Below are 19,095 nucleotides of genomic sequence, written 5' to 3'. Positions count from 1 at the left end.
GTTAGTTAATTAGTAATAGTCATGACTTTCATCAGCTGACTAAAATTTTGATTATTACAAATGTAATAATGCATATATATATATATATATATATATATATATATATATATATATTGGTATATGTGGAAAATTGTGGTTTCACCGCAGAAATAATAAAGCGTAAATTTAAATGTAAATTTCACGCCTCTTGTAGTAACTGCATTTTATTGGAAGATCTAGAGGTGCAACGACGAAAGAAAAAGAAAAAAAAAAAAAAGAAGAAGAAGGGAATATTGTAGCAGCACATGTCTCCCATTCGAGCTTGGCTTCCTTGCTTTTTTAGCGGCTGTACGATTTGCATTGTAAATTTAACTGCAGAAAGCTTTTCTGTTCCTCTTTAGAGATTTTTACCAGCTAGGTGTGTAAGGCCTTATATACATGTATGAGTAAACTTAAGTAAAACAATGCGGACTTTATGGACGAATTCTTTCCGTCGACAATATACTGTTTCGTGTTCCGTCGTCGTATTATTAAAAGTCTAAAATTCAGATATACTCTACTTTTGAATTCTTATTCCACTTTTTTTTCTTACCAAATTCAGTTATCCAAAATTTTAGAAAAAACTTCAAAAATACTCATTTTTACTCATCAAAAATAATTCTTTTTTAAATAATTTTCAATTTTTTATGCAATTTTCAAAAAAAAAAAATTTTTTTGTAAATGCAATGCAAGTTTCAAGACAATATTCAAAAGTTTTTTTGTACTTTTAAAAAATAGTTTTCCATCATTTGAAAAGTAAATTGACCCACTCAGCATTTCATTTCCCGACAAGGTAACAGGGACGCAAAGTTTTACTTTGGGAATAAGTAATTAATTCGGATAATTCACAGTTTAAATGAATAGAATTTCCAGTGGGGAAAGTTCGTTTTAACAATGAGAATTGACTTGGTAATGTGGAATCGTAATTTTTGGCAATTTGGAATTGTAATCAACGCGCGTTACCTAGCCGCGCGCTAAACTCATGGCATGGATCCTGCGAGTGAGATAATCCTTCCACGTTGAAATTTCCTGCGAAAATGTTGCTCTAATTTAATTCGCTCACAGTGTATATAAACCGAATGTAGTAGTATAAAGCTTATTCAATTCGTATATATATAGGAATAATTCTCGCGCAATACATATTTATTAAATAATTTGGCATAATCAACATATTGATTCATCAAGATAAATTTTGCAACATTAATATTTTCATTTATAATAATAAAATTAAGGAAATTTTTAATTATTAAAAAAAATTTTCCTTTTTTGAAAAAATTAATTTCTATTCTTAAATATTTAGAAATTTGATTCTTTAGGTGATCCAATTTTTCCACAACATGGATATTTTTTATTCAAATTTTGATTTGAGATGGTAGAATTTTGAGGAATTTGTGTTCTATTGTAAAAACAAGATCCATCACAATTGCATTGATAACGAACTATTCGAATCAAGTGTAAATCTCTAACATTCGTGAAAATGGAATCCGTTTCGTTATCAATTTTCAAAATTTCTTCACCGTCATTGATGTTATTAAAGAAAAAATTTGTATTATTTTTGCTCAGGATTTCATGTGGTAAAATTTTCTCTACTTTTCTTATTTCATTACTTAAATTCTCCATTAGTTGTATAAATTCCTACAATGAGGAAAAACAATTTTTTTAAAGCAACCGCTGCTATGGAAAAACAATCCTTAGCAACCGCTGATAAGAAAAATAAATCCTTTACCAACCGTTGCTAAGAATGCCTGGGCCATGAAACCCTAATCAGGTAAAAAAAAAATCGGAAAAAATTTAAAAACCTCGTTTTCCTTATTATTGGGATCCAAATCCATCATCATTAATTTTGCCTCGAGATGAAGATTGCAAAATTCGTGAAATTTTTCACAAACTCCACTGACAAGTGTCTTATAACCAAAAGCCCCAGCAACATGAGAATTACCATCTTTACCCGATGAGGCACAACCCAAAAACCAAACATTATAATCATTTAAAATAGGATACTGACGACATTTCAGATACCAATAGATTGAAAAATATAAAGCAAGCTCCTGATTTGGACCACCTTGTCCCTGCCATTGTGCATCAGCAACATTCACTGATCCTCTTCCTCCCAATATAAGATATAAACCAAATCCCCATTTTTCCTTTGATGGAAATATTTCCCTTACTTTATCATCTAATGGCAATATTCTTCTATTTATTTGCATCATCGATTTATGGAATTCCAATTTTGAAATTTTCCCCTCAACAAACAAAATCATTAAGGATACAAATTTCACATACTCACGACTCATCTTTTGTGATGTACCAACACATTTAGAATTCACTTTAATCGGAATGTATCCCAATTTAAATGCAGCCTTTGCCATAGAATCCATAGCATCTACATTACTCGCTATAATGTGATAATCGACAAATTTAAAATTTCCACTTTTACTCAACATTTTCTTTGGCATTGATGGTGAAATTTCATTTAGTACTTGTCTCATGGATAGAGATAAATTTATCGTCAGTGAGTGATACTTATGCAAAATTGCATTTACTTCATTGGTCCATGATTCATTTACAGTTGGAGCTCCAGCTATTTCGTTGATATTGTCTCCAGGAACGTCCGACATAATTATGGTAATTACCTTCGCTGGGAATGCTATTCTCGCCAGTCCGCTTCCTTTTTATATTTAATTATTAATATCACAAATTAATGAAAAAATTGATGTTATTCATAAAAAAAAAAAAAGAATATTATTCTTGATGATAAATAATAACCTCTTATCAGTGAGAGTTTCTTTCTTATGATATTAATTTCTTCCTTGGTGGCATTCGCGTTTTTCATTTCTCTCAAGAAATGAATCTTCTCTTTAACGCCAATATTGCCCCTTGGCAAACAGAGAAGATCATTCGTTCCCGCTGAAAGAATAACTACAAGAATATCTGTTTTCTTCAATTTTTTACAATACTCAAATATCATTTTATTGGCCTCTATTATTTCTCGATGATCATCCACTTCAAAATATGTTATCATTGTATCAAATTGCAATGATTTATAATAATTTATTGAAGAAATTTCTTTTTTTGACACAATCAAAAATCCTTTTTTCATTTGTTCTCCTATCAATTTCTCAAAGGCAACTCCAATTATTGCTGTCTCCATTCCCCAACCTATCATATGTACGTTATTTTTTAATTTATATTTCACTTTTCCAATTGTCAATTTATCATTGCCGTCGAATTTCACTTTTTCCGCTATTATTTTCTCCCCTCTCACACTTTCTATTCCTGATTTCATTATTTCTTTCATTTCATTGCGAATCTAATATGGTTTCAATTATTATTTATTTATAGAACATTATTTTTTATTCCTATATAATTTTTACATCTACAAAAAAAGAAAGAATCGAAAAGATTTACAAACAAAAATTAATTTAATTTTGAAATTTCTGTATAAATTTCCAATTTTCATAGTGGAAAGTGAAAAAAGTTGGGAAAAATTTAAAATGTAATGAAAGATAAAGTTATGAATTTTAAACATAAATGAAATTATTGTACTTGTGTCATTTGCTTTTCGCTGAAAGATTTCTTTTGATTTCTGAATTTCCTTTCTTGTTCTTTCGCCTTCTTTTTCAAATCTGAATTCTTTACAATCAGTCTTCTTCGAAGTTTCTCCTCCAAGTCACGTTTCACCTCAAGCAGCCTTTCCTCTTTCTTTTTGCTGATTGCATTTAACCTCTCAGACTTCTTCGCTTCTTCGGTATCGATTCTTTTTCTTTCACTAGAAAACTCTGATTTATTGCTCTTTTCCTGTAATTTTTCTGTCATTTTCTGTCAAGAATTTTTTTTTTTTATATATTTTCTCCTTTCTTCCAAAAAGTTTGTGTGATATTGCTATTGGTAAATTTTGAAACTTTTTTATTTGACAGGATTTGAATTTTTTGTTATTACTTTAACTGTGTTAGCTTCAGTAAGTAACTTCAGTAATTTTAAAAAACTATTATAGTAAAAATAATAGCAAATATTTTTTTAAATAAATATAAGAAAAACACGTTCATAAAAATAGTGTTAACAAAAATATGTTTTAAAATATTTATTTTAATAAATAACAATAAAATAAATAGTGTTTTTTTATTTGTTTTACATAAAAATATGTTTATAAATAAAGATTTTTAGTATCGAATTTTCTGCATTGTGGCGACATCCATTTAGAATGAACGCAACTACAATGAGTATACCAGTAGAGTTTGAAGTTCATCTTCTTGCAGACAGTTAGCGTAACTGTAGTCCGCCATTTTAAGTGACGTCACTTGAAGCAGTCTGCTATACAAAAGTGTTGACCGTGTTTGGTAACATTTGATCATTCTTAATTTTTCACTGAAAATAATTATTATTATCGCTATTCGTTTTTGTTAATTAATAGTTGTTTAAAAATGTCTCAAATATCATTGACAGAACAACCAAATCTGCAACAATTTGATCTTACAAAATTAACTCTACCTCAACTAACTCTATTAAAACATCAATTGGACCAAGAGATTCCTGTATTTCAAGATTCGTTACAAACTCTAAAAATTGCACAAAGTAAATTTTTAGAATCTGGATCATGTCTAGATAAAATTACTCCAGATACTAAAGGTACGAATTTTTATTTTTTTAATAATATAGAATTATACTTCACTTCTATTTCCTCATTTGCGAGGTTATGTTCATTATTTAACAAATTCTAATTTTATTTTTCAGGTATTATTAACTAAACACAGATTATTTATTTTATAAATTATGACACAGCACCAAAACTTTACTGAACATTTATTACTGTACTTGAAACTATATAAAATTAGAAATATTAATCTAAAACTGACAAATTAATCGAAAACTCACAAACTATCTAAATACAAAATTTCCGAATACTGAACACAAAATTTAAGCGAATACGAAAAGTATTATTAATATTGAGTCAATATTGTTCCGGAAGGTTACACTGTAAAAAGAAAGTACTAAAATAGATAGTAGATAGTATCAAAATAGAACCAAATGACAATTTAGTACCTAAAGTTATTAAAATTAATTAAGGGGACTTTCTGGTTTAGAATTCCAAAAAAATCGATTTTTTTTTTTTGCTTGAAAATGTTCCTTAGTATCATAAAATTACTGTTTCAAAACGTTTTTTAAAAAATATGTAAAAAAACAAAAGTTGTAATCAAAAATTGTTTGATAGTCCTGGCTCAATGTATTATGTTATGAAAACTTTAAACGTATTTTTCTTGAAAACACATTTTTCAAACTGATTCACGGCTTTTCTCGAAATCTACTGAACCGATTTTAAAAAAACCATTCGATTTCTTAGTTTAAAAAAACTAGAGAATAAACCTTTGAAATTTCATATTTCTACCCTCTGTTTTTTATACGGGAGTAAATTGCCCCAAAAACACGGCGTTTTTTTTTTTTTTTGAATTTTTGAGAAAAATGTTCATAAAAAATAAAAAAAATCGTTTTTTCAGGTTTATTATCTAGAATAAACTCTTATGAAGAGATTCGCATTTGAAATTATATATTACAGTTTGTCCGCAATCACGTGCACCAAAAAAGGCATCTTTTAGAAGACGCCACCTACAGCTAAGAAATTGAACTAAATACACTCAAATTTTTTTTTTTAATTTTCTCTATGTTATGTGCAACAATGTCCAAAAAGAATTTTTGCAATTTATTTAATACTTTTCTTACATCAAAAGTCTTTTTGTCTTTTTTGTCAATTCTAAACCAAAAGGTCCCCTTAATAATTTAAGTTATTAAAATTAATACCTTTCGTTTTACAGTGTTTAAAGAGTATAAAAAAAATTCAGGATCCCAATAGGAATGTTGCTTGAAAATTAAAATACATATTTTCTGAACTGGTTTTAATGTACTAAAATTAAAAACTAAATTTTGACTAAAGAATCAACGAATCCTAGAATCATTAAATTTGTTACCGTTTCTTTGATCATTTGGTTACTAAAAAAAAAAACGAATAACTACATTAAATTCATTAGAAAACCCTTTAATAGCCAAACTTTAATTCATTTAAAAATTAAAAGTCAATCAATATAAAAATTTCGTTTCAATCTCCTCTTAGAATATTTGTAGTGATTTAAAACAGCTGTATAACGTTAAATCTAAATTTTAATATTAAAAAAGAACTGTTTAATTAAAAATAAAAAACAATTATTTATAGGTAAGGAAATTTTGGTACCTCTCACTGGATCAATGTACGTCGCTGGTCAAATGGGAGAGACACAAACTGTTTTAGTCGACATTGGTACTGGATATTTCGTGGAGAAGAATATCGAAGAGGCCAAAACCTATTTTCAAAATAGAGTTACCTATGTTTCACAACAAATGCAAAGTATTCAACAAATGGGAATTGAGAAGAGTAAAATCAGAGAAGCAACTGTTGAAGTAATGGAGATGAAATTACAGGCTATGAACTCCAAAGAAGTTGCGGAACGAACATGAGAAAATAATATATACAAGTCAATAAATTGTAATACCATCAACGCATCATAGCTTCTGTTAATATTGAAAAATAACTTTTGGTTTGTGCCTTTTGAGATCTTTGATGGAAAATGAGAAATTCCTGTTTAACTTCTTTAAAGTTATGCAAAAAAAAAGAAAATCATAAAAGCACAAGAACTCTTAATTATATGGAAAGCATTTTATTAAATCATGTTTTTCATAATTAAATAACAATTCTGACATTAATATTTATTGTTCTGTGATATCATTTTCGTATCATTTCCATCTTGCTTGCAAATCAAATAAACCATTATTTTCACTATCGAAATCCACGAAACTCATTTTATAGAAAATAATAATTACAATTGATCGCATTGCAATTTTCAGAAAAAAAAAAATATGTTTGTAGAATAAAAGTTTGCGTTTAAACGAATTTTTGTTATAAGTTGAATTGAAAATAAATAAATTTAAATATAACACACGATTTTTTTGTAAAAACAATTAATGTTTCTTTAAACTACTTTAGAATTAATTGACTCTTCGTATGCAACCGTAGTTTTTAATTCTTTCTACTTCTTTCCTTTTTCAGTAATTCGAGGATCCTAATCTAAACGAAATTAATACCTTTAACAATTTTAAATATTTAATTAACTATATTGAATTAAAACTCGTTTGTTAATCTATTGTAAATTACTTTCTTCATTATTTCGCCTTAATTCTTTCCCGTGTGTGTCACGTATCGAAAGTTGTCATCATGACGTTTTTCATTAAAGTAATTTCGTGATTACACTCTGGTCACGTTCCTCCTTCTATTTTTTCTAATGATACAATTTGGAGGAAGATAGTGAGAACATCGTGACTGGAATTTTGTCTTCGAATTGAACCAAAAGGTACCACTATCAATCATTGTTTTTTTTTTTTTTTTTTTTTCAAAAACAGTTTCATTAAGTTCAAAGATTAAACTTTTTATACAACTATCCTTTATATACCTTTGTATTGTTGTGGAAAATATATAAATTACAGAATAAATATCATTAAATAATAATAATCTAAAATTTAATATAAAAAATTCAAATTATTCAAATTTTTTCAATTTGTTTTTAAAAAATGAAACACTCTTTTATAATTAATGGTTGTAAATTAATTATATCACAGTAATGAATATTTTTTTTTTTTCTGAAATGAAAAAGTGTTTGTACTCAAAAGAAGAGATCTTTCAATATAATATATATAATGAAAGCATCTAATGTACATATTATATAAAACAAAAGGTAAAATACCGCACGTTTAATTCGTAACATAAATTAAAACAATAAAACGTGTAAGTTATGATATAAAAGCAAAGGAAGAATTAGTTAATGTAACTTACAATCTTACATCATTTGCGTCTATATACTAATGCAGTACCATGCATTAATTTCTTCCCACATTTCTCTCTTCCCTTTTACTAGGACAATGCGCAATGTAATTTCGTGTAATTTGTCTTTTGTTTTCACTAGCATAATGCACAATGCATTGTCTTCTAAAAACAAAAGGACAACAAAAGTGAAGATGCATTCATATATATATATATTCATGTTTTATTATTAATTCCACAAAATATAAATTAAATAAAAATTAAATTTTTTATATTTCACACTGATTTATAAAATTTATAATTCTATTTTTATTTAATTGTAAATGTTTTTTTTATTTTTTTTTTGTGATATTTAAAAACAGTTTTAACAATTTTCTTTCAATAAAAGAAGAGGAAACTAATTAAAGAGGAAACTTTTATTTTTTTAGGGAAGAAAATAGTCTTATTTTAAGTTGCAACAATTTTTTCATAGACAGTCTTTATTGTTTTTCTGAGCCAAAAACATTGGATTTGAAAAAAAAATTATTTCTTCAAAAGAAGAATATTTTATACATTAAAAAAAGACACAATTCGGAATTATGGTTAATGAATAGAAGACAAGGATAGAAATTAACGAAGGTCAATAATTTATTAGTCTCATTAAACTGATATACCATTAAAAACAATAACAATAATTTTTTTTTTTTCATTCTTTTTCTCGAAAACTGGTATTAATAAGGACGTTTTGCAATATATGGCCTGTGTCGTCGTCTCTGAGGTATCAAAGTAACAGTCATCAGAAGAATAGAAAAGACCGTAGGCATATTTTTTTGTTTTTCAAACTGATTCGTCAGTATGCATGTATAACATCACTAATCTAATACATAATGACATATTATTTTTTGGATTATACAATTTTGTCCCACCGATTCGTTTTGTTGGACATATTGTGTTTTACAGGTAGACGATTTACTAAATTAATATTTCTATTTACATAAATTTTATTCACGTACTTTAGATACGTTTTCGAATTTCTTTTTTTCTTTTTTTAACAAAAAAACAAAAAAAAAAAAAAAAGGTTTTTTTTCCCCCCCATCAATAATAATTTTCTCGTACTTTCTCTTTCATTCTTTTATTTTTCCACTTTCACTCACTTTCATAACTTTTAATTTTATACAAACAATTTACTCTTTCAACCACGTCGTCACATCAGTCAAAACGCGCAAAAACAAGTCAAAGATTATCGATGTTATCTTAGACCACTGAGCAGAAAACTGGCGACCAACATTATTAAGGTCCATTCTTCTCTGCGGCCGGCTGTACTTCCTTTAACAGAGAAAGAGAGAAAAAAAGGCACTTTAGTCATAGTTAAATTCTCAAGGTTAATAACCCTAGGTCTAATTGAGTAACATTAAAAGTGTGGAAAAAATTAAAACATCATTTTAAATTTACTAATTAAAGAAATAACTTGCGGATGTGGTTATATATACACATAGTGCACTTGAAATTCTTGATCTTCAACTTGAAGATAAGTTTGGCATTTTAAGTATCATTTTATATCAGCGAATTAATGTTATTGTCAATATACCGTTCGTTAAATTTTTTTCACAATTGTTTAATAACCATGATATAGGAAAAAATGTCTGGGGGTCGATTATGTAATTTCATTTCCACTTTCACTTTTTCTAATTTTTATTCCCATTTCCACTTCTATTTTTTCTAATTTTTCATTCTCATTTCCATTTCCACTTTTTTATTTCCATTTCCACTTCCACTTTTTCTAATTTTCATTCCTATTTCCACTTCCACTTTTTCTAATTTTTATTCCTATTTCCACTTCCACTTTTTCTAATTTTTCATTCTCATTTCCATTTCCACTTTTCTATTTTTTATTTCCATTTCCACTTCCACTTTTTCTAATTTTCATTCTCATTTCCATTTCCACATTTTCTATGTTTTCCAATGGAAGTGTGAGTGAAAATTAGAAAAAGCGGAAGTGGAAATAGAAATGAGAATGAAAATTAGAAAAACTGGAAGTGGGAATGAAAATTTTAAAAAAGTGGAAGTTGAAATGGAAATAGAAATGGGAATAAAAATTAGAAAAAGTGTAAATGGGAATAAAAAATAGAAAAGTGGAAATGAGAATGGAAATTAAAAAAAATGGAAATGGAAAAGAAGTAGGAATGAAACTTAGAAAAAGTGGAAGTGGGACTGGAAATGGAATTAAATAATCAATAAAATATTAATAATAATAATAAATAAAAAAAAAATTTCAATATATATTTTGTGTTTGATTTATAAAATTAATCTTTTCTTATTTCAATCAATCAATTACCTACATGTCTGACCATAGATTATACATTTCTACTGAAAAAGATTTGTTTCACCGAAAACTACTTTACCTACTGTGACTTTATATATTTCGGTTGACAATAATACTGATACTGCTTTACCAAAAACTGCTTTTACTACTGAAATTCACATTCAATTTCAATCGATAAAAACATTTTTAATATCAGTTTAAAACAGAATAAAATTAAAAATTGAACAAAAGAAAAACAATAAAATAACTAATTCGACTAAATAAAACATTTTTTTATAAAAATTATAAACATCGATTTAAATGATACTCAAAATGAATTTTCAAATTATAAATTAAATTTATTTGATGGATTTATAAATTTTATTATTATATAGTACCTACATATTCGAAAGAAACGAAATTGATTTACGTTTTCATTTTATTGCAAATATTTCTAATCAAAATAAATTGCAATGCTCAATGATGTAAATGAAACTTATTTAGATGCACGAGCGTAAAAGTATATTAACAAAATTCCCAAGTGTAACTCTCATTTTCTAATATATCTGAGATTTTATATTCCCTTGCATTATTTTCATTTGAAAATTTAATTTTAAATTCAAATATTGAAATTAATTGCATATTTAAAGTTACGATTTGAATATGTAAGTGCGTAATCCTTATTACCAGTATAAGAAGATTCCCGTGTACCTAATACGGAAGCAAGTCTCGGTCGTTCCTCTTCTAGAACGATTTCAGCCTTTTCTTTATAAAGATGGAAGACGGCAGCATGGCATGCAATGTGCAATCTGCCACTATTAAAGCTATCTGAAATAATTTCATAATCCAATGTCGCCATAGTTTGTTGTCTACTGTCGGCGGTGATGTTCCTCGAAACAAATTTGTTCGCAACATAACTTGCTTTAACCTGCAATCAAAATTTATTAATCATTTAAATTATAGTTCATTTATTTTATTTAATTATATTCAAAATAACATTTTATAGAATTTTTTTTTTTATTTTATATTTATTATTTGCATATGTCTGACATAAACGGTTTATTTCTACTGAAAAATTGAAAGAATTTTTTTTTATTACCGAATGACAATAATTATTTGTATTCGATCTAATTTTTTATGAAAAAATTTTTGTTTTTTAATTCTCTATGTATTTATTATTTGAGATGTCTGACTAAAATTGTTTATTTCTACTGAAAATTGAAAAAAAAATTATTACCGAATTGACGATAAATATTTGTGCCCCATCTAATCATTAATGTAATTTTGATGTCTGACCAAAACTGTATGTTTCTACTAAAAAAAAAATATTAGAACAATTTTTACTAATAAAAAAAAGTTAAAAAGAAATATATTAAACAATTTTAAAATAAAAATAAAATATTTTTGGTGTCTGACCAAAAATAACTACTTCTACTTAAATTTATAGTTAGTTTTATTAGTAAAAAAAAGTTTCCTGTGTCATTGAGCGAAACTGTTGACAAATAATTTTCAAATATCTGACAAAAAAATTTTTTTTTCTACTAAAAAATGAAATACCACATTAAGCAAAAAAATTGCCTTTAATAAATAGACGAAAATCCAAAAATTATTATGCTTCCGTGTCTGACAATAAAAGTCTATTTCTACTAAAAATTAAAATTCCTTTAATTTAACATTTTTTTTTGTTAAAATTTTTTTTAAAGAATTGTGTCTAATTAAAAAAATAATTTTCTGATGTCTGACAAAAAAATTCCATTTCTACTAAAGTCTTACCACTGCAGTTGAAATTTTGTATTCCAAAAAAATTGACTTTTTTCCTCCTCATTTAAAAAATGTAAAATTTTTTTTAAAAATCTGCGTTTATTATTATTCTATTGACATAACTGTTAGTGTACAATTACTATACCATAAGAATAATAACTCATAAAATTTTTCTTCCATATTTTAAGATCGAAAAATGATATTTTCAACAATTAATTCAAATCCTCTTGAGAAATTCGTTAAATATATATACATATATATGTAATATGTCTGACAAAAATTGCCGTTTCTACTTGAACGTCAGTGTATTATCTTAAATAGGAGGTATTTTTTTATTATTATTATTAATTATATTCTCGATGGTGGGAACTATACATATAAGGTAGGGTATTGAAATTCTTAGTGCAAAGTACGAAAGATCTAAAAGGCCATGATAATATACTCCTTTCGTGAGAATTCTTCTTTTATTATATATTTATTAATTATCAGTTTACGCTGATTTCATAGCAATCTTTGTTATGTGGGATCTTTTATAAAATTTTAACGAATTATACGCCAAACCGATTAGTAATTCCATCGTTCACTTTGTCATATTTTCCATGTCATGAAAAAAACAATTTCTTGTTGATCAAGTATCTACATTGTTTTTTTTTCCAAACATTTTTAACATATTTATATATATATATATATATATAGTGTGAAAAAATTATTATTACTCCCATGAAAATAGTTGTACTTCATTATACAATTTATTTTGACTAACTAAATATTAAATTATTAATAATACTAATTTTTATTTCATTTATTATTATTATTATTTATTTGTTTAAAAATTATTTGAAAAGAATTTTAATATTTGAATATTTTTTTGCCAGGAAAATATTTCGGTGAAAAAGCATTCAGTAATATAGAACAAAAAAGAAATGACAATCGCTCACATGTAGAAAAAGTTTTTAAATTTTCTTCTTTTTAGCCCATTAGCGTTTATCATTTTTCTTCTCTGTTCTAGCGAATGGTTTCCGTGCGGATATTTTTCACCTTGATAATTACAATGCATAAAATGTAGGGAAAAAAAAATCTTAATATATAAAATAATTTATTATTATTAATTATTTATTTATTAAATAATATATATATATATATATATATATATATATATTAAATAATATTTAAATTTTTAAATAAATTAAATAGGTTCTGTTAAAGTATGTGTATAAATGTAAAAATTTTAAAAATCAGTTTCTTTTGAGACTATCGGCATAAAAGCAAACGTTATGAGACACCCGCATAATATTTATCAATCAGATACGTTTAATTGCTGTTACAAAGTACCGCATATTATATATATATCAAAAAGACATATGAAGAAAGGTACAAAAAATTATTATATACCTGATTTTGTTGCTTACGCGACACGTGAGGTGTGAAAAATTTTTTTTCCCGCGGAAAAAAAAATTTATGGATAAGAATGAAATGCGTGAAACTGAATATATATATATATACTGCTAACCGACTCTTATGTTGAAAAATTCGACATGAAAACCAGTACGAGTTTTAGTACGTTAATAGCTTACTAGATTGCCTATATAGGTGTGCAAAGAACCAATTAACTGGAAATCTCAAGATAGGAACGTTTTGCTCGGTCGTTTGCTCGCCAGGATAGGATCTTATGTACTTCCCGCCTCTCACAGTCATGCGGCAGCTCTTTACAGGACGTAATTTGCGGGACATTCGGTTCAACTTCTAAGTATATGCGTATAATCTGACGCCTGAGATCCCTCCACGTATCGGTCACGCTTTTACACATTTTATGTATATATGTATGTGTATATATATAAATGATGCAAAATCGTCATTTTCAATTTGCAAATATACTTTTGTCTATATAAATAAACCCAGAGAAAAGATATATTTTTTTTTAGAGATAAATATAAATATTTATTTGTTTCAAAAAGAAATTTTATTTGTTTCAAAAAAATTTTATTTAAGTTAAATAAATTTTATTATGGAGTTTAAAAAAATTATGCGCTGAATAAAATTTTATTTGTGCTAAACAAATTTTTTTTTTTTTATTTAAAACTTATTTTTTTAGTCAGTGATATATGGTTGAAATTTTGATTATTGTCTGACCAAAAATGTCTATTTCTACTAAAAAATTGAAAGAATTTTTACTACTGAAAAAGGTCTGAAATGTCCGACTAAAAACGTCTATTTTTTACTGAAAATATAAATGAATTCTTTATTAAACAAAATAAAGTTAATTTGCCTAAAGAAAAAAATAGTTTTAAAAAACTACTTTATATCTGACAATAAATATCCATTTCTACTAAAAATCCAAAAAAAAACTTCCAACTTCGCTATAATGAAGTCTAAAGTTCCAAAGTTGTATGTGATCAGTCAGTTCTCTACATAGTAGAGAAATGTTTTTCCTATGTCTGACAAGGAATTTCAATTTTTACTTAAAATTGGAATTCATTTTTAAAAGAACACCAAATTTTCACAATCAATTTAATTTGTCTGACAGTAATTTATTTTTACCACTGAAAATAGTGATTCTTATTTGTTAAAAAAAAGTGGTAACAAAATTATAGTTTCAAAAAAGGTTAAAAAATAATTTTTGTAATGTCTGACCATAATTGATATTTCTACTAGAAAATAGAAGAGTTTTTAAAACTGAAAACTGACGGCTCAAATAAAGAACTCAGTTATAAAGTAATTTTGGAAATGTCTAACCAAAAACGTCTATTTCTACTGAAAATGTAAATAACTTCTTTATTAATAAAAAAAAATCAATTTGACTGAAAAAAAGTAGAAAAACCGATTTCCACTAAAAATCAAAAATATTTTTAAAAAAACGATATTTTGCCAAATGCAATTAGCCTGACAGAAATGTACCTTTTCTACTGAAAATTACAATTCTTCTTTGGAAAAAAAGTTATTAAAAAAAAATTGAATTTTGACAATAAAATTAATCTGTCTGACTGAAATTTACTTTTTCTACTGAAAAATACAATTATTGTTTTCAAAAAAAATAGTTAAAGAAAAAATCAGTGCAAAAAAGAGTTAAAAAATAATTTTTGTAATGTAACACGAAATTTTGCCAATATACACAATCTGTCTTACACAAATGTACCTTTTCTACTGAAAATTATAATTCTTGTTTTCAAAAAAAAAAAGTTATCAGTTCAAAAATGGGTTAAAAAATAATTTTTGTACTGTCTCGCGAAATTTTTGAATAAACTTAATTTGTCTGACAAAAATGTACCTTTTCTACTGAAAATTATAATTTGCAATTTCCAAAAAAATATATAAAAAATTATCGGTTCAAAAAAAGGTTTAAAAAAATAATTTTTATACTGTCTGACCGAAAATGTCTATTACTACTTAAGAAACAAAATTGTTATTAATATATAAGAAAAATAGTGAAAAAAAACCTTTTTTCTCACGTCTAACAAACAATGTCAATTTCTACTGAAAAATTGCGTATGTCATTATATATTGTTCAATCAACATAAAATTTCAATTTATTTAATGACTCTAAAATAATTTCGTCGACAAATTCATTCAATATGAAAATCGACACATCAATCGACAAGCATCCTATGTATATATAATATTGCAAATATTTTAATCAAATATAAAATATTGATTATTAATTGAATACCCCGCTTCAAATTTATATATATATATATATTTATATTAAATTCCTCTTTCTGTCAAAGAAAAATATATCGATAAATGAAAATGAATTTTCCTTTTCATCGAAATCAATCTATACACACACACAATATATCTTTTATGGAAATATTTTTTCAGTATATATATCAGCATCCAAGTGAAAACATCTTAATCACTTCTTCAAAAAAAAAAAAAAAATTTAATTTCCCCTATCGTTTGTTTTTAATTAAGAGTGTTTACGTAGGAGGAAAATTATTGAAAAATACTGGAGTTCTGAAATTCTGGTGCGCGAAGAGAAATCGAGAAAAAGAGAGAGAGAGAGAGAGAGAGAGAGAGAGAGAGTAGTGCGACGATAGAAAAGATAAAAGTGCTTCTGGCAAGCGCTTAATAATTTGCCATAGTGCGGCTAGCAATAACGGCTTTCGCTAATGCATTCTCGGGTCGAAGTAGATTTGCCTGTGTGTATATTGCTCTTGGGTTTCTCCTCTTTCTCCATTGACGATGTCTTCTCTCATTGCTTCATTATATTCGTAACGCGCGCACACTTTTCGGATTGATTTCAAATATATATATTTCTATATCTATATATATATAAGAATAACTATATGCAAATTACGATATATCTCGTTGGAAAATTTATACTTCGTCAACGACAAGATTATTTTTTTCTTTTTCCTTTTTTGAGATGGCTCGCTCGATTTTATATTTCCATTATGCAAAAATCTCATCGACGAGAGTGCTCGCTTCCTTGTCATCGATGTTGTATAATTACCAACAAATGATCCAAGTAAGTGGTTGGACGAGAAAAACCCCCCTTTATTTTTTTTCACAATTCCCCCCTGTCTTGTCACTCGTCGAACGCAATTTTTTTTTTTTAGTTTGTATATGTTAAGAAAATGTTCAATCTGATTAATTTCATGTAAACACCTGCTGCTATTACAACTACTGTCAAATAGAAATTTTATGCAAAAAAAAAGAATATATAATCGTCATTTTAGATCTTAGAGAATTTTTTAATGAAATGAAAAACCAGATATATTTATGCAGAATCAGATTTTGAATCGTGAGAAATGAATTTATTATTTCTTCATTGTTATATTATTTTTTTTTGTATTTTTAATCACTAGTACTAATTTTAATTTATTTATATTTCACTAATTACTAATTACTAATTTAGTAATTTTAATATAATTTTCCAAATTTTTACCATTTATTTTTTCGAAGGATTATGCAAATGAATATTATTGCACAATGTAATTCTCGATATAATCCATTTTATAAAATCATATAACTGAATTTTCAGATTCTGCGAGTTAATGTATAAAATTTAAAATATTAATGATGTTGCAAATTGAAAATTATTGTACTAAAATATATGTATAATTCACACATATTTAATAATCGCATTATTAAATATAATACGTAAAAAATACAGATTTCGTATATATATATATATATTTATTTATTTATTCATTTATAAAAAACAAAGTATCGTAAAAATGTTACGGGTTTAAAATAAACTTTTAATGTGAAATAAAATTTTGCATTCAAGAGATTATAGACGAGTAGACACGTCTCGGATTATTGCAAAAGTGATTTTAAATGATCATTAATGTAATATAAGAGGCCCTTGTACGTCTGAGTTAATAACGTGCAATCGAAATTACACGACTGAATACCGGTTTTTTTTTTTGTGTCATTAAAAGGCCAATCCATGCTTCCTGGATAGTCAGATGACTTAATAGTTTATAAAATAAATAATACTTAATAAAACTTTTATATAGTGACCCTACCGGAAGTCCATTGACAGTCCATGTCACATTAGCTGGTGGATTTCCTGCAGGAGCTGTACAATTGCCTCTCACAGTGTCACCAGGTGAGTAACGCAATTTTTCCATTCTAATCGTAAGATTTCCTTTCGGCAGTCCTGTAAAATTTTTTCAATTTCTTTAATAAAAAAAATAATTAATTAATCAAAAAATAATAGAAATTTATTTTTATAATTTTTACATTAATTCTACACCCTAAAAAAAGTAATTTTCAATCTAGAGGATTCCTCTAAAATAAATGCATATTTTCCTCTTAATTTTGGTATCAAAATTATTATTCTTCATTTAAGAGGATTTTCCTCTTAAATTAAATGTCGACATCCAAACCTCGTAAAATTGTTTTTAATGTCAAAGCCATCAATAAAATATTTATAATTTCAATCAAATAATAAAATCTTTGCAGAAAATACATTTTTAAATTAAAATTAAGTAAAATTATAATAGTTCATTTCAATATAATAATAAAAATTGTTTTTTAATATAACATTAACAATGTCATGTTTTTGGTTAATTATCAACATTTTATATTGATAATTAAAATACAAAAAATAAGTTTTCATTAATCAGTTGTAATGATCAACGAGATTTTCAGCGCAAAAATAATTTTAAAACATGATATGTTTAAAAGTTAACATTTTTTATAGGACAGAAAAAAATTTCATATATGAAATTATTTAACGTTTTAAAACTTTTTTAAAAAAGTAAATAAAAAGATTTAAAAAATTCGAAAGATTCAAAAATGGGGTTATAATATTTCTATTTACCTGAGTAGTAAAATTTCACAAGAAATATCCAAATTTTTTTAAATCTAAAAATAGCGTTAAAAATATTCATTTAATTTGAATTTAACTATATTTTCTGTATTTTTAATAAAGCAAATCCATTTTTTTGTCCTTTTTGTTGACATTTTACCAGAAATATTAAAACTGAAAGGTTAAAAAACAACTTCACAACTATCATACCCAGGGAAAGGGATCAAACGATTACATTATTTTTTTCCGTTTCCTTTTTTTAAATCTTCTAAATTTAAAACGGAAAATCTTAATTAAAGAGGAAAATACAAAAGGAATCCTTTTGTCATTCTTCCATTAAAATGAAGAATAAAAATATTCTACATTTCAATTGAATAATCTTGTTTTAAGAGGAAATATTTAGAGGATATTAGAAGAGGACTTTTCCTCTAAGTATAAGATTACTTTTTTTTGGGTGTAGTAAAAAAAAAATCGAAGTATCATCGCTTCAACGAAAAATTGAGAATTTTATTTTTAAAAAAATAGAATCGCTTGGCAAAATATTTTCAAGAAAGAAGCTAAACAACTTCGGAATGCTACTTGAAAAGAATTTTATAGACCACTGACTGTGTGACATTTTTACCTATACGAGATTTTAAGGAAACAATTTTTATTGTGACACTTTCAATAAAAATTTTAAATAAAAAATACGAAATAGAATTTTTTTTGTTACAACAAACCTGATTGGATTCAAAAAATAGTATAATGAAAACTAAAATTTATAATTTTATTTCATAGAATGCGAAAAAGTTAACTTTGGCCGAAAATTCCAAAATATTAGAATAATTCTATCAAATCATTACAGAAGTAATAAACAGAGAATAATTTTAAAATCAGTTTATATATAAAATTTCAATTTTTATGAAGATTAATTCTACTAAGCCACTTCCCCATCCA

The 19,095-nt window shown here is 25.9% G+C and overlaps 3 protein-coding genes across 6 annotated transcripts in view; 1 reads left to right on the top strand and 2 right to left on the bottom strand.

Annotated features, from left to right (window-relative positions):
* Window positions 1-1,194: 1,194 nt before the first annotated feature.
* LOC127288014 (glycerate kinase-like) lies at window positions 1,195-3,949 on the bottom strand. Of its 2 annotated transcripts, XM_051315197.1 has the most exons (5): window positions 3,565-3,949; window positions 2,785-3,328; window positions 2,306-2,686; window positions 1,818-2,194; window positions 1,195-1,653 (listed from the first exon to the last, which is right to left on the bottom strand). In XM_051315197.1, the coding sequence occupies exons 1-5, from the start codon at window positions 3,832-3,834 to the stop codon at window positions 1,315-1,317; spliced, it is 1,911 nt and encodes a 636-aa protein (XP_051171154.1). In that variant the 5' UTR covers window positions 3,835-3,949; the 3' UTR covers window positions 1,195-1,314. The 2 variants fall into 2 exon arrangements, with proteins under 2 accessions (XP_051171154.1, XP_051171153.1); XM_051315196.1 differs by having other exon boundaries at window positions 1,818-2,686.
* A 356-nt stretch (window positions 3,950-4,305) lies between these two features.
* LOC127288005 (prefoldin subunit 5) lies at window positions 4,306-6,661 on the top strand. Its single transcript, XM_051315187.1, has 2 exons — window positions 4,306-4,644; window positions 6,221-6,661. The coding sequence occupies exons 1-2, from the start codon at window positions 4,440-4,442 to the stop codon at window positions 6,499-6,501; spliced, it is 486 nt and encodes a 161-aa protein (XP_051171144.1). The 5' UTR covers window positions 4,306-4,439; the 3' UTR covers window positions 6,502-6,661.
* Window positions 6,662-8,893: 2,232 nt separating this feature from the next.
* The window catches only part of LOC127288004 (uncharacterized), a 58,856-nt gene continuing 48,654 nt past the window's right edge, over window positions 8,894-19,095 (bottom strand). For 2 of the 3 annotated variants that reach the window (XM_051315183.1, XM_051315185.1), the window contains exons 4-6: window positions 17,372-17,505; window positions 10,827-11,067; window positions 8,894-9,163 (exon numbers count right to left, since the gene is read on the bottom strand). In XM_051315183.1, the coding sequence (XP_051171140.1) occupies window positions 9,087-9,163; window positions 10,827-11,067; window positions 17,372-17,505 (452 nt within the window). In that variant the 3' untranslated portion in view covers window positions 8,894-9,086. The remainder of the gene's footprint in view (window positions 9,164-10,826; window positions 11,068-17,371; window positions 17,506-19,095) is intronic. The other variant, XM_051315184.1, reaches the window with a different exon arrangement.

Source organism: Leptopilina boulardi, unplaced genomic scaffold, assembly GCF_019393585.1.
Source record: "Leptopilina boulardi isolate dan_hultmark-lab unplaced genomic scaffold, ZJU_Lbou_2.1 LbouV2_38, whole genome shotgun sequence".
Classification (NCBI taxonomy): Eukaryota; Metazoa; Arthropoda; class Insecta; order Hymenoptera; family Figitidae; genus Leptopilina; species Leptopilina boulardi.
This window is presented reverse-complemented; position numbering and strand designations above follow the sequence as displayed.

Coding starts and splice junctions, on each gene's coding strand:
- LOC127288014 (XM_051315196.1), bottom strand. CDS start 3,834: ATGACAGAAAAATTACAGGAAAAGAGCAATAAATCAGAGTTTTCTAGT. Junction 2,687..2,784: donor GAAACTCTCACTGATAAGAG/GTTATTATTTAT, acceptor AAATATAAAAAG/GAAGCGGACTGGCGAGAATA. Junction 1,654..1,817: donor CCAATAATAAGGAAAACGAG/GTTTTTAAATTT, acceptor TCCTCATTGTAG/GAATTTATACAACTAATGGA.
- LOC127288005 (XM_051315187.1), top strand. CDS start 4,440: ATGTCTCAAATATCATTGACAGAACAACCAAATCTGCAACAATTTGAT. Junction 4,645..6,220: donor AATTACTCCAGATACTAAAG/GTACGAATTTTT, acceptor AATTATTTATAG/GTAAGGAAATTTTGGTACCT.